This window comes from Peromyscus leucopus, chromosome 8b (assembly GCF_004664715.2).
Source record: "Peromyscus leucopus breed LL Stock chromosome 8b, UCI_PerLeu_2.1, whole genome shotgun sequence".
In the NCBI taxonomy this organism is placed as follows: domain Eukaryota; kingdom Metazoa; phylum Chordata; class Mammalia; order Rodentia; family Cricetidae; genus Peromyscus; species Peromyscus leucopus.
The window spans coordinates 52,782,248-52,796,440 of record NC_051086.1 but is presented as its reverse complement, the minus strand read 5'-3'; the positions used below and the strand labels follow the sequence as shown (position 1 = coordinate 52,796,440).

Genomic DNA, 14,193 nt, shown 5'->3' with positions numbered 1-14,193 from the left:
TTCGTTCTTCGTCCATCACATACATCTTCCAATGTTTAAAAAGTTGCAAAGTTTATATGAGTACAACATACAAAGACACTCCCCTGCAGCAGGGGAGGAGGGGGTGAACGGTTAAATAAGGCACAGGAAGCCGCAGAAAGCACCAGCGGACCCAGGGGGTTAGGGAGTTGGCACTGGGTCCTGACCTCTACAGCTGCTAACGAGGAGGCGGCGGCGGCGGGGATCCCCTCAAGGTGCCACAGTCTGAAGCTAAACTAATTGGCTAAACCGGCATAAGAGTGGCCGGTGTGCCGTCTTTGGTGCTGCTGGCTGTCTACCCACTGGCCCTCTTGTGAGAGTCCTGGATACCATAGGCCTCCTCCTGTGCAGAGGCCCTGGAGGAGGGAGGGGTAGGGAAGTCCAAACTCTACTGCTGTGTGGGTAGGGACGGCCGGGAGACGGTAAGCACTGTGAGGAAAAGGTCTCATACATACTCCTCTGCGGGCCATGGCCACAGGTGAAGGAGCAAGGAGGGGAGGGGAGGGATGGGACTCAACCACTCAGCCACCTGTCTGTCCGCTGTAGTGTATGCCAAGGAAGGGGTTGCCTCAGGAGGGGAAGGCCAGGGCAGGTGACCATCTTGCATTCTGGATGAGGCGATGGTCTCCTCACACTGAGGTGGCTTCTTCTAACTGGTGATGGCAGACGGTCCAGCGCCGCCTCGCTTCTCGAAGAACATGTAGTCCTGAGGGAAGGTCACGGTCAAATGGGAGGTCTGGCTGGGTCCCGCTCGTATGACTTAGCTCTGGACCTGACACCCACCATCCACGGGACTGGCCTTCCAGTAAGGGTCCAGGAAGCAAACAAAGCTTCAGATAAGAGGAAAGGAGGAGCAGGCAGAAGGGCAGGGACAGCCCACTCACAATGAGGAACGTGGCTCCCAGCAGCACGGCCTTCGCTCTGACATCTAGATCTACGGGGAACTGGAGGCCAAAGTCGTCAGCGTCGGTGAGGGCTTCTCGGAGCAGTCCTCCCCACTGCTTGCTGATGCGACCCACGCTTCGGGATTCATCCTTGGTTTTCACCTGTTGGGAGGGAAGAAGGGTCCAGCTGGGAAAGCGCTACCCATCTCACTCGCCGCCTGTCTCTCCAGCTGCATGTGTTAGTGGTGGAGACTGGACACCCAGTGAATCCTCCCAATAGCGTTGGTTTCCATACGACGGCAGGGGAGACATACCCCAGGTTATGTGAATACACGGTGAGGATTAGGATTTAGATTCAGATTTGTTGCTTCCCAAAGGCCACGCATGGCATAACTGTATTCAGTGGTAAGTGACCAGTTGCTAGACTTGCTTTGGTTACCAGTACTCCTGACACCTATGGTTGGTACTGTATGCAAAGTGCGTGCCCTATGCAAAGGAGCCTAGCCGAGAGGGCAAAGGGGGGTGCCAAAGATCCTCCCCAAAGTGTGCTTTTGATCCTTTCCAGCATTGCATGTGAACCCCATCTAGAGGCTAGCCAATCCTAGCAGACAAGGTGCCAACGGGCAGCCTCTGAGGACCGTGATTCCCACTGGCCTCTCCAAGCTCAGCAAGAACAAGCCATGTGGAAGTCAGTGGTGACTCAGTGACTTCCTGGTCCAGAGACTAGAATTGAAGCAGTTTCCTCTTACATCCTGTGCATCCTCTTCCCACCTTGCAGGGAACTTCCTGCAGCCTAGTTCTGCACTCAGCAAGGTCGTCCGCTACCAACTCTGCATTCCCGAGAGCACAGATCAAGTACGGACCATTCAAGACTGTCAAAGGGACACTGGATCCCTGAGAACCCCGCAACACACACATTCCCATCCAGGGATCACACAATTAGCTCCTTTCCAGCTGGTTCTCAGGACAGCAACTCCCTCTGACTACAAGGTGACTCACTTTCTACAGACAACCTGGGGTGAGGCACCTCCACGGGATGAAACCTGTTGTCTCTCCTTTATCTGAATGGAGAATCATCCTTTAAAAAAAACTCGGTCCGTGCGGTGCCTCTGTCTTCTAAGAGCCAAGGTTTCCCAAGCCTCATCCTGAAATCCTCACCACTTGACTTCTTCTGTCTCTGGACTGGTGAGAGGAAGCCACACTGAGAGGACATCACCTGGACTTCAGGTTGGACTGGTCACCTGGACTTCAGGTTTGCAGGACAAGCCAAGGATTAAGCTACTGCAGGGTCCAGCCCGTGGCAAATTTACACACTGAAAGAAGACTGAAACGGCAGGTCCTCCACCTTAGATCTAGGGCTAGCCTCGGACTCTCCCCCAGTTCCCCACAGGGCTGGAGGGAACACTCAGCCTTGGCCTGAAGATGAATTTTTGTTGTTGTTTCAGACAGGGTCTCTCTATAATAGTCCTGACTGTCCTAGAACTCACCATGTAGACCAGGCTGGCCTCAAACTCACAGAAACCACATTCCTCTGCCTTCTGAGTGCTGGGATTAAAGGTGTGCATCACCATGAAATCTTTTTTGATGTGCTTTTACAGGCTCACAGGACCATCTCACTTTTGAATGGAAGAAAACCAAGTACAGTAGGAATCACAACAGATTCGGAATTGTCAGATTGAGGGTCTTGACCCTAATCCAGCCATTAGCACAGAAGCTACCATCTTGTTTTTCTAATTCCATTTACTGGTTGATTGATTGTGTGTGCTCCATGGCATGTGTGTAGAGACCAGAGGATAGTTTTCAGGAGTCGATTCTCCTGTACCCTATGGGACTCACAGCCAGAACTCAGGTTGTCAAAACCTGGTCCCTTTATCCTCTGAGTCCTCTCGTCAGCCCCCAGCTTGGTTTATGAAGAACCTAGGAATCGCTCCCTATTTATAATACCTCAAAGTTGGTGTCTGTACCACAGCCACAGGTCCAGCAAGGCCCCACAACTCGAAGGACAGTCTGACGATCAACATCCAGGATGGAAAACTTAGGAAGGAAAGGATGCCAGGTCTGCAGCACATGGCCAATGGTGGTACCGGGTGGAGCTTGCACTTCCATCTGGAGATGGAGGCAGACGGGGTCAGTGTCAAGCCGGGGTACCTGGGCCAGAGCTCTTCATTGGTGCCAGCTGTCTTCTGACTACTCACTAAACCTCCCACCGCTATGAAAGCCACAGTTCTTCCTGGGCTTGCCCCCTACAGCGCTCACCAACCACCACAAAACCTGCCCTACCCACCTCCTGAAGGCCACAGGGGCAGCAGCTGCAGCCACAGTGAAGTGGGCGGAGAAGGCGGAGCACCTCGCGGTCCCCGGGGTCCGCTAGGCGGACACGAAGTGGCCGGCGGGCACCACAGCACAGACGGGCACAACAGCTACTCTCCTCCACGGCCTGACCCAACTGCTGTCCGGTCCCGGAGCGCAGTTCATACCGATTACAGGTCTCCCAGCCTAGGAACGCTGTGAAGGGGGGGAACATGCTGAGGCTGGGGGAGGGGCGCTCACCTGGCCAAAAGCTCACCACCGCAGCCAAGACCATGAAGCCCAACCTGCTCCTCCTCCTACTCACTTTCCACTCGTTCAGCCTTCTGATGAATGAAGATCTGATCAATCTGTAAAGAGTTAAGAGCAGCGTTGACCTTATCCCTCAGCCCGAACCGTACCCATCAGTGCCCTCAGCCACCCTCCCTCCCACTCACCTGCACTAGGAATTCGAGGCCAGGGGGCACCCCAGGCAGCGGCAAGAATGGAGCAGGAGACCCTGGGGCCACCACGGGGCCTGGCGAGGGGAAGAGAGCGAAGCCGGGCGCAGGGGCCGGTACCTGGGCAGGCACTGGGGCCTGTCCGGGTCCAGGATGCAGGGCAGGCTCTGGATACCCAGCTGTCACGGGGTAGGGAGGTGGGGGCGAAGGGGCGTAGCCTTTGGGGGGTAAGTAGCCTGTAGGGGAGCAGGGGCAGGTTAGAAAGTTACCTGTGGCCTCATCTTCCTCTTCTCAGCCCAAGGGCCAGGAGCACCCGCGGGAAACATAAGAAGAGGCAGAGAAGGATGGGGCGGGGAGGGGGGGCAGGGCGGTGGCTCCCCAGGAGGAAGGGAGGGCCCCACGCAGCCAGTCTGAGCACATTCCTGGAGAATGTGTTCGACACCCGGCACCCAAGTTCTTGGGGGGGGGGATAACGCAGACCCCAGCCTAGCGCCCACGTACCTGCCATGGGAAAGGGGAGGGGAGCCTTGGGCTGTCGGCGTCCGGGAGGCTTAGTTCTGGAGTGGAGACAAGCTTGGGAACAGCCAGACAGACACAGACACAAAGACGGACAGGCAAAGGCGAAGAGGCAGCGGCGCCTAGCGCAGGCCCAGGGTCTCTTGGGCGGCGCCTATGACTCGGGGGAGAAACCGAAAGTGTCAGCGGGCGGGGCGGGGTACCTGGGACCCTGAATTTCCTTAGGGGCCCCAGGACCGCCCCCTCCCTTTGTTCTCCCATTTTCCGCGGAGATGGCTGTTGGCAGACGGCAGGACAGATGGACCTGCGGTCAGGCAGACGACCTGACCTCGAGGAAGGTCTCCTGACCCCTCTATGGTCCGGCTCACCTGAAGCCCCCAGAATAAGCCGGGGGGCCACGCACTCCCGGGCTCACAGGCTGGTGGAGGCGGGCCCGGGATCTGACCCCACCCCCGGGTCGCCCAAGCCCCGCCCCCCAGCCCGGGCGGGGCGTCTGCGCAGAAGACAGGCGCTTCTCCTCCCCCGGGGCCGCGGACCTTGGACCTTGTGCGCCTTGCTCGCCGTGAGCCCGCCCCTTCCGCTCGGACTGCAGAGGCGTGGAGACCCGGGCTGTCGGGGGGCCACTGCGGCCCAGTCCCTACGCCGCGACCCTAACCTTCTCGGCGGGCGCCTGTGCTGCCTCCCCACCGCGTGGCTGCTCGGGACCCCGCGATCCTCCTCCCAAGGGCGGGTCGGGCGTCGCTGACGCAGCGGAGCACCGTTCACACTCTCATTGGCTTCCGGAGTTGGCTCGGCGGCGTTCTCCTTCTAGCTCAGGGCGACCTCGCTGTGTTCTCTCCCTGTCGCAGCGTTGACCCACTCGGGCACCTCTCCGTTCAGGCGCACCCATTACACGCGTGACAGGCTGCCAAGAGGTATCAATAATGAATGTGCGTGGGGTGAGGCTCAGAAAAAAAAAAAAAACGCTTGAACAGAACAGGTCCCCCATTCCCCTGCATAGTGGCACACGCTTGTAATCCCAGCACTTGGATAGGAAGAGGCAGGAGGATAGCTACAAGTATGAGTCCAGTCTGTTCTGTATAGCGAGTTCCAGAACAAGTCAGGGCTACAATAGCAAGACTCTCAAAAGACCCTCTCCCTCAATAGAAGAAAGTATAGTAGCATCTAGGTAGGTGTGGATCACGTCCGAAGTTGCATACTTTGAAGTAAGATGAATTCCGTACTGTGAACCACTTGACACCTGCTGTGTTTGAAGCTGGTGAACCAGACCTTGAGTCACCTTGCTGGCTTTCATATGTGTCAGTCCTGTCATGGCAGAAGGGTCACCGTGAGTTCCAGGTCATCCTGGGAGTGAGATGCTATTTAAAAACAAACAAAACGCGGCGTTGTGCGCACCTTTAATCCAGCACTCGGAGCAGAGCCAGCGATCTTGTGATTCGAGCCAGCTGGCTACCAATGAGCCCAGAAAGCGCAAAGCACACAAGAAACTGTCTCGAAAAAAAAAAAAAAAAAAAAAAAAAAAAAAACAAACAAAACCAAAGCAGCCCACCACTTCTGCCTAGGTCTTGTTGTCAACTATATTTTAATGTCTGAGATGAGGTGCAGACACAGGAACTCTGAGAATTCTAGCCTTTATTGTACAGCCCAAACTGAGAACTACTCTATTAGAAGAACTCGGGAGCTGTAGGCAGGCAAAGACGAGGAGGAGGTGCCTGCAGAAATCTGGGCATAATGTGATGGATTGGACCAGAAACCAGGGCAGTAGCAGCGGTGGTGATGTGCATTTGAGGAAACATGACTTCATTGTGGCTCAGAGATGGGCTGTAAGAAAAAGAGAATTGGAAGATGACTCACACTTGGCTTGAGAGACCCTTCAGTGCAGCACAGATTTCCCCCCCCCCCCAACCCCTTGCTCTGATCAGTCATTTACTGCCTACACATCGAATCCCTGGTGTCATGTATCTTCTCCTCCCTGTTGACTTGTAACTTCCAAGATCCTGTTCCTTTTCCTTTGGTGACTTCTGACTAATGCTGAAAACACAGCAGATGAGCTGAAGCCTTAACAGCTTCCGAAGTCTAAACCAGCCCACTTCAGCGAGAAAGACTGAGCACACTGGCCTGGATGGTCTTCAGACCATTGCTGAGGTCTCCATTTTTCTTTTTTTTTTCATTTCTTATTTTGTTATTTTATGTGTATTGGTGTTTGGCCTGCGTGTGTGTCTCTACACCAGGTGCATGCAGTGCCAGTGGAGGTCAGAAGATGTTGGATCCCCTGAAACTGGACTTAAGAGTTGTGAGCTGTCATGTATGTTCTGGGAATCAAATCCAGGTCCTCTGGAAGAGCAGCCAGTGTTCTTAACCACTGGGTCACCTCTCGAGCCCCTGGAATTTGTATTTCTTGGTTTTAGAAGAACTTAACTTTGGGAGGTGATACAGGAGGACACCAGCCACAACTCACCCGGTTTAGCTTACAACTACTTATGCAGAACAAGTTCATTTTTTTTCTTCTTTCTTTCCTTCTTTTACTTAAGGCAGGGTCTCAGTATGTTGCTCTGGCTGTCCTGGAATTAGGAACAGGTTAACCTCCAGTTCACAAAGATGTGTCTGTCTTTGCCTCCCAGTGCTGGGATTAAAGGTGTTCACCATTGTGCCTGGGTTTGTAGTTCATTCCACTAATAACAAACCTGACCACAGCCTGGCATAACGGTACAGGCCTTTAATCCCAGCACTCGGGAGGCAGAGACAAGGTCAGCCTTGTCTACATAGTGCGTTCTGCTTAGCTAGGCTGCACAGTGAGAGCCTGTCTTTACAAAAAGAAAAAAGAAGCCTGCCCCTGACGTAATGATCAGGAACTGTCTCTATTCTTATTATCAACATCATCTTTACAGTGCCCTCCTGTGTGTGTGTGTGTGTGTGTGTTGTGTGTGTGTGTGTGTGTGGTGGTAGGAAGCCCATCCATGCTAGTCAAATGGTCTACTATTCAGCTCTGTCCCAGCCCTTAGCTTCTAGTTTGTTTCCCTGTCCGGGTTTATCATACTGACCTCCATGGTTCTCTCTACCTGATCCTGCTTTAGTAAGATGAAGTCCGTACTGTGAACCACTTGACAACCTGGCTGTGTTTTGAAGCCTGGTGAACCAGACCCTTGAGTCCCCCACCTTTGCTTTGGGCTCCCTTCAAATTATGTAGTCCAGTGTTGTCATGGGAAACTAACACATACAGAAGATGCTGTGGGCCCCAAAAGAAGCTTCCGCCAGACCCACCTCTTGCACCCAACCATGGGCTCCCTATGTATGCCCTGGGTGCCTGTGCCCTTCTGGGACAGCTCCTGGAATTCTCTTACACTAATGCATATTTTTGCTTGGTGTGACCCTTAAAAATTTTGGCAAGCCAGGACTGTTGCTCAGGCCTCTGGTTCTAGCAGGAGGCAGGAGGATCCGAGATCAAGAGTTCAAGGTCATCCATGGATACATAACAGTTTTGAGGCTAGCATAGGCTACATGAGTCCACCTCAAACGGACAATTGTGATTTCATTGAGAAGGGTCCCCATAGGCTCATATGTTTGAACACTTGGTCCCCAGCTGGTAGAAGTGTTCAGGAAGAATTAGGAAGGGTGGCCTTCCTGGAGGTGGCATTTCATTGGGGGCAGGCTTTGAGGTTTCAAAAGCCCACACCATTCCAGTTAGCAGTCTGTCTGGTGCTTGTAGATAGAGATCTGAGCTCTCACACTACCCTAGCGCCACCCTGCCTGCCTGCTGCCAATGCTCCCTGCCATGCTGGTCATGGACTCACCCTCTGAAACTATAAGCCCCAAATAAACTCTTCTAGAAATTGCCTTGGTCATGGTGTCTAATCACAGCAATAGGAAAGTAACTGACCCAAACCAAACCAAAGCTGTTAGCACAGGAATCTGCGGCCCAGAGCTGGTGTGACGGCTCAGCGCCTAAAAGCCTGAGGACTTGAGTTTTATTCCCAGAGCCCATGCTCGAAGGAGAAAACCAACTCCTGAGATTTGGCCTTTGATCTTCAACTCCATACACATACAGTAATAATAAATTTAGAAAACTGAAAGGAACCTGCAGCTGAGCAGAGACCAGGGTAGGAAATAAAAATCCTAGTCTTAAAAGTATGCAGATACAGTGGGGCAATGGGGGTGCACACCCGTAATCCCAGCACTTGGGTGGTACAGGGAGGCAGATCTCTGGGAGTTTTAAGCCAGCCTGGTCTACAGAGTGAGTTTCAGGACAGCCAGGGCTATATAGACCTAGTCTCAATGCCCCTACAAAAAAGATCAAGAGTTCAAAAATCACCCTCCTCTAGATAGGGACTTTGAGGCCAGTCTAGGATACAAGAAACCCTATCTCAAAAAGATAAAATCTCACACACAAACAAGAGCCTAAAAGGATGATTTAAAACCTAGATACTTACTACTGTACTGAACAGACGAGTTTAGGCAACTTACCGCCTTCTGTAAGGCCTGCACCCACCATCTGGGATCTCTTAGTCAGTTCCTGGATGCTACACTGTCCTTACTCCTATTCGTCAGGTTTTTGTCTAACCTCAGGGACGTGGGATTGCTTCTCTCAGCCTGTCTTGCTGGCTATCCCTTTTGCCCGGAATACACTTCTCCCTTTTGGCCATGGTCAGAACAGGACATCCAGTTTGCAGATCCTGCAGCTGCCGCTAACCTGGACCTAGAGCACCTTGTTTTTTGTTTTGAGAGTCTTGTTATGTAGCCTAAGCTGGCCTTAAATTTGTGATCCTCCAGCCTCATTTTCCAAGTACTGCGCTTTTTTTTTTTGGGGGGGGGGGGGTTCGAGACAGGGTTTCTCTGTGTAGCTTTGCGCCTTTCCTGGATCTCGCTCCGTAGCCCAGGCTAGCCTCGAACTCAGAGATCCACTTTATTTTCGAAGGTGTGCACTCAAAAAAGTATGTGGACACTCCCTAAATGACAGACATTTTAGGTGATCTTGTTCAGTTCTTATCTTTTTGGTCCTACTTCGCTAGGCCCTCTTTGGTGGGTAGGGTCTTCCCGTCAGAGCGGGAGCGTGCTCTACTGCCCAGCTGTTTCATTTCTTTCCAGGCTATGAATTAGTCAGGTCTGTCTTGCAACTGTGTGTGTGTGTGTGTGTGTGTGTGTGTGTGTGTGTGTGTGTGTGTGTCTTTCCCTGCTTCAGTTCCCAATGAAGCCACACAAAAGACCCTTGATGCCCCACACCTTCCCTTTCTATCTCAGGCTCCGCTCACTGATGCCCTCCACACACGAGGGCTTCTTTAAGGCCATCTCAAGCTTTTCTGATGTCCAATACACCATGCTCTGCTTCTGCTTTGAAGTTTATAACAGCTCACATGGCTGTTCTGTCTTGCCTGGACTCTCCCTTCTAGATTGTGGGGGGTATGTAACACATCTGTTTCACCAGGTAGACACTGTTGAAAAAGACAACCCGGGAATGGCAGGGTTAAAACCCACCATTCTCAACTAACCAAATTCTACTGAAGCTGGTGTACTACACACCTGTAATCTCAGCCACCAGGAGCCTAAGGCAGGAGGCAGCTGGGCATATAACTCAATGGAAGAGGAATTTCCTAACATTTCCAAGGCTTTGGGGTCAATCCCCAGCACTGGAAAAAAACTTTCAGTGATCTACATGAATGAATTTACTAAAGTCCACATTCCCATGTGCTCCTTGGGTAGGAAGCTGCATTATTTCAAGCATTCTATATGAGTTTTGCCCACCATTGTCACACCTTGTAAAGCACAGAATTCCAGAACCAGGGCTTATTTGTGAGTCTGAGAAATACAAAGAATTCAAAGATTGACTCTCTACCTTTCCTTGCTCAAGGTTAGATGAATGAAGACTCCAAAGTTCTTTATTTCTTTATGTGCCTTTTTCTTTTAATTTCTTTTCTGCTTCAACACCCCCCACCCCCCACTCGCCATTACCCTGAAAGCCCAGGACTGGCAATTAAACAAGAGACCTCAAACAGCCAAGGCAAGCCAGCCCAAGATTAGCAGACTCCCTCCAACAGGACCCAGATTCTGGATGCTAGTGTCTCCACTCAGAGCCTGGTAGTAAAAGCTGGTACAGAATAAGGTAGTTCCAGAAGCTAGCAGTAATCCTGCCTGAAAGAGATGGGAAACAGAATACAGTATTTTAAGAACAAAGCAGTATGAGAGATTGGATGGGGTTTGATCAGAATTAGGCAAGGGGACTAATTACCCAGAGAGGCTTTCTGCAATAGGGTACCCCTAACAGGGCCAGGCTGTGCAAAAAGTGGTGCTTGTTGGCCTTGTCAAAGAGCTGCAAGGGGGAAAAAAAAGGTAGAGAGACATTGTCTAAGCAACACAGGAGCCCAGGAACCTGAAGTGGCACACAGGACCGAAGTCCACTCCTCGCACACACCGCACTCTGTGTTTGCTACTCCCCCAGGTCCCCAAGCCACAGGCTTGCAGCCCTTCCCATTCAACTCCCCACCCTCTACTTTTAACATCCCTACCCTCCAGTTTAAGGACACCCAGATATTTCGCCTGTAGTCCCGACTCCGGGAGTCCCAATGCTATTACTTCACCTCCTTCCCGTAGGCATCCGGAAATTGGGCGCCTGTGGAGAGAAGCGAAAGTGATCAGATGTGTTTTAGCCTCGACCGTCCCAAACCCCGGAGAACCCACGCAGACACCAGAGAAAAGGGGCATCCCCAGAAGCTTCCGATTGGTGGAAATAGGTGTCGAGTAGTACTGGGAAGCTTTTGCACCCACTCAAAAACTGGACTCCAAGGGACCTCTAGTCCATAAGAGACAGAACGCTTCCTATAGGTTCCTTCCCGCACCAGACCCCAAAGATCGCCCCCGCCCAGTTGCATCCCTCGTCCCCTGACCGTGTGCCCCGTAGGTGGCCAAACCCAAGGCCCCAGCTCCGGACAAGGCACCTAGGCGGCGGAAAGCAGACCCTACCACGGCCATGGCTGTGGGTGGTCACGCGCAGAACCAACACCGCCCTGGCCACCCAAGAAGCCAGCCAATCCAGATGGCCCATGCAAATAAGGTCCACAGGTACCCAATCAGGGCTGTGTTCATTTCAGTGCCCCGGCTCCTTCTACATACGCCTTTGTAAAACTTCTGCTGAGTGGAGAAGACGTCTGGCGGGCGGAGAAACTGGAGCCAATTAGGAGCGGAGGAGCGGAGCAGTGGGAGGCGAAGTTGTGGGCGGTACTAAAGGACTTGCGTCACGGATTGGCCCACTTTCCAAGTTGATCGCCTCTTCGACACCCCAACCCCACACCTCCAGCTAATTTGCAAAGATATCGGTCCCCACACAAAGTCCCGCCCCTTTCCCCGCAGGCTCCTCCCGTTCAGCTTCTAATCAGACCCTCTCCTCAAAAGGGGCGGCCCCACGGATGCCTAAGCCCCACCTATTGCCATTCAGCCCCTCCCACTTCACGAATGGCCCCTCCCCTGTGCCTAGAGGCCCCGCCTTTTTGTGTGAGGCCCTGCCCTCTGCATTTCAGATCTTCTCCCCCCTTGCTAGACCCGGAGAGCCCCGAGGGTGGGAGATCCGGGGGGAAATGTCTTCACCCTGCCCCAGCCCGCTACGTCCATCCGTCCGTCTGTCCACTCCCACCCCCTTCACTGTCTTCAATCCCCCCCACACTCTAGAGGGCGGGTGGGCAGGCGAGTGAGAGCGAGGGGTGTGCGCCGCTCTCTCGGCAGGGGGCGGGGGAGGCGGCCGCGCGGTGACGCGCGGGGCTGCTGCGGCTGCTCCGCCGGCGGATCATCACTCTCGGGCTGGGATGGACGCAGGGCGGGCGGGCCCTGGCGCGCAGAGCCAGGAGTCCGGGCCTCCTGGCTGCTGAGCATTCCCCAAAGCCTCCCCCAGCCCTTGCCTTCCTTCCTAGGAGCCGCGCCGACCTCTGCCTCGAGGCTCCGGACTCGGCCCCCGCCCTCTTCTGACTCCCCGGATCTCCCTCTCCCGCCCGCCCTCGGGATCGACTAGATCCCTCCCCCTCCCCGAGGATTCCGGCTGGATCCCTGCCCCTGCACCGCGGATTCTGCGCTCCGGGGCCCCGGGCCCCTGGGGATTGCTGTGGACTCCTCCTCCAGCGCCCGATCCCTTAGGATCTTCCGCCTGGACCGCCTCTTGGTCCCTCGAAGCCGGCCCAGAGAACCAGTGGATCTCCAATCCAATCCTGTCCCGTTGCTCCCTCCTGGCTCATCCTTCCCCACTGCGGGGTTCCCTGTTCTTGAGCTCCCTCTGACCCCATACCCTAGCTTTCCTTTTCCTGGGGATCGACTGGATCCCGGCCCCGCCCCCCGGGGCTGGGGCGATCCCCCTCCCCCGCCGGGTGAGGCGCTGCAGGCGGGGGCTGGGCCTGCGGGGCCGCGGGGGCTCAGAGGCCGCCGCCCCCCTTCTGAAGCCCGTCCGCCCCCCACTCGGAGCCCTGGATGGAGGCACCACGGCCCCAGGGCTGATCCAGGTAGGAGCTAAGCCAGGCTGGGTGGAGGGGGCTGCGCGGCGGTCCGTTGGGGTCTTCCTCTTCCCATATTCCTCCCTGCGCCTGGTTTCCCCTAGCCTGCTCTATCTGCGTGTCTCCGCCTAGGGATGCTCTCGCCGTGTCTCTGCGTCTTGGTCTCTTTGTCTCTGCCTCTCTCCAGTCCATGAATGATCCTTTGAATGGGCCCACAGACCCCGTGTGTTCCCATCTCCCCCTCCCCCTCCTTCTCCCCTTCCCGGCCAAGCCATTTTCCCCACTGCAGGAAGGGGGGGGGGCTGCGGCCCTGAGCCCCTGTCCCTCAACTCTCCCCGGTTGGGGGAGTCAGGCCTGGGCTGGAATGGAAGAGCAAGGCAGAGGAATCGGGAGAAGGGGGAGCAAGATGTAGCAGACAGAGATGGAGAGAGAAAATGGGGGAGAGAGAAACAGAGAAAGGAGAGAGAGCGAGAGCTCTTGAGGGAGAAAATCAGAGAAGGTATTTGGAGGAGAGAGCGATGAGAAACATCAAGGAGACAAATGAGAAAAGACCGAAGGATGAGACTGGAGGCAAGAGCTGGAGCAAGCCGGTTCAGGCCAAGAAAAGATGCTCCGAGAGACCCAGTACAGAGGAGAAGGGGGGGGGGGACTCTAGCGGGATTGAAGAGAGAAAAGCTAGTTGGAGGAGAGGAGGCAAGGGGCCCAAAGTGCCTTAAGGGAAAGGGGTGGCTGAGGCAGGCCATGTTGGGAAGAGGGACAGCAAACCCCAGCCTGGCATAGGAAGAGGAGACCGGGCGGAGGGGGGCGGGCGGAGGGGGGGGGAGTCAACTCCAAACCCCACTCAGGTGATGGGAGAACAGAGGCCTAAAAGGACCTGAAAAGGGGGAGGGCATGACTGGGTGTGAGTGGTGAGGACTCCTGTGTCCCCATCTCTGGAATAAATTGACACCTGCAGAGAGCCACCCGCGGGCTGGCGCCTGGCTCTGAAAAACCCGGCGTCAGCAAACAGCCCTGGAGACTGGGGGGGGGGGGTGTGCTGGGGGGGGATTGCTGAAATGACCTGGGTGTCTGCCCTGCCTACCTCTGCCTAGCCCTGCCCCTGCAGCCTGAGCACCCAGGCTGGCAAGGGGAAGGGGAGGGAGGGCTAATAGAAGGGATGGGATGAGAAGAAACCTGAGGTCAAAATGCTGTGCAGAGAAACCCCAGATGGGGTCTAAGGCTGTTCAAAATTATGGAAGGAGGAAGTCAGTAGGCTTATTTGAGAATCCCACTTCAGTACAGCAACCCCCCCCCCACCCCTACCAGAGACCTGGTCAGTAGGGTTAGGCTCTGATTGGCTAAGTGGGATGGGGGGGGCATCTCTTTTAGGATTCTCTGTTCTCCTAGACTATCCTTCCCCTCATACACACTTCTTCCTCTCTGCTAAGACTGGGTGAAACTAGCATTCTGACTCATGCCTCTGCCCTCCCTCTCATGGCCCGAATGGACCCTCAAACCAAGCAGGCCCCTTCCCCTCTTCCTCTAGACCACCCCCCTCCAGGGTTAAAGCTGCAGCCGGTTGCCGAG

At 54.6% G+C, this 14,193-nt stretch overlaps 2 protein-coding genes and 1 long non-coding RNA gene across 8 annotated transcripts; all 3 read right to left on the bottom strand.

The window, feature by feature from the left end:
• Positions 1–30: 30 nt before the first annotated feature.
• Positions 31–4,839, bottom strand: Plscr3 (phospholipid scramblase 3). Of its 5 annotated transcripts, none has more exons than XM_037200737.1 (8): positions 4,821–4,839; positions 4,151–4,325; positions 3,647–3,885; positions 3,517–3,559; positions 3,187–3,407; positions 2,847–3,008; positions 903–1,064; positions 31–724 (listed from the first exon to the last, which is right to left on the bottom strand). In XM_037200737.1, the coding sequence occupies exons 2-8, from the start codon at positions 4,155–4,157 to the stop codon at positions 668–670; spliced, it is 891 nt and encodes a 296-aa protein (XP_037056632.1). In that variant the 5' UTR covers positions 4,158–4,325; positions 4,821–4,839; the 3' UTR covers positions 31–667. The 5 variants fall into 5 exon arrangements, with proteins under 5 accessions (XP_037056632.1, XP_028725310.1, XP_028725312.1 ...); XM_028869477.2 differs by lacking the exon at positions 4,821–4,839 and adding an exon at positions 4,702–4,788 and having other exon boundaries at positions 4,151–4,319; XM_028869479.2 differs by lacking the exon at positions 4,821–4,839 and adding an exon at positions 4,534–4,619.
• A 940-nt stretch (positions 4,840–5,779) lies between these two features.
• LOC119087003 lies at positions 5,780–7,978 on the bottom strand. The gene is made up of 2 exons (XR_005090419.1): positions 6,624–7,978; positions 5,780–5,986 (listed from the first exon to the last, which is right to left on the bottom strand). It is a non-coding gene; the product is annotated as an uncharacterized LOC119087003 (long non-coding RNA).
• A 2,056-nt stretch (positions 7,979–10,034) lies between these two features.
• Tmem256 (transmembrane protein 256) lies at positions 10,035–11,161 on the bottom strand. Of its 2 annotated transcripts, none has more exons than XM_028869563.2 (4): positions 11,041–11,161; positions 10,735–10,766; positions 10,386–10,466; positions 10,035–10,288 (listed from the first exon to the last, which is right to left on the bottom strand). In XM_028869563.2, the coding sequence occupies exons 1-4, from the start codon at positions 11,123–11,125 to the stop codon at positions 10,145–10,147; spliced, it is 342 nt and encodes a 113-aa protein (XP_028725396.1). In that variant the 5' UTR covers positions 11,126–11,161; the 3' UTR covers positions 10,035–10,144. The 2 variants fall into 2 exon arrangements, with proteins under 2 accessions (XP_028725396.1, XP_028725398.1); XM_028869565.2 differs by having other exon boundaries at positions 11,092–11,158.
• Positions 11,162–14,193: the final 3,032 nt, after the last annotated feature.

Coding starts and splice junctions, on each gene's coding strand:
- Plscr3 (XM_037200737.1), bottom strand. Junction 3,408..3,516: donor GAAGGCTGAACGAGTGGAAA/GTGAGTAGGAGG, acceptor CCCCCTTCACAG/CGTTCCTAGGCTGGGAGACC. Junction 3,009..3,186: donor GCCCCTGTGGCCTTCAGGAG/GTGGGTAGGGCA, acceptor CTCCATCTCCAG/ATGGAAGTGCAAGCTCCACC.
- Tmem256 (XM_028869563.2), bottom strand. CDS start 11,125: ATGGCCGTGGTAGGGTCTGCTTTCCGCCGCCTAGGTGCCTTGTCCGGA. Junction 10,767..11,040: donor GGCCACCTACGGGGCACACG/GTCAGGGGACGA, acceptor TTCTCTCCACAG/GCGCCCAATTTCCGGATGCC. Junction 10,467..10,734: donor CGGATGCCTACGGGAAGGAG/GTGAAGTAATAG, acceptor TCCCCCTTGCAG/CTCTTTGACAAGGCCAACAA.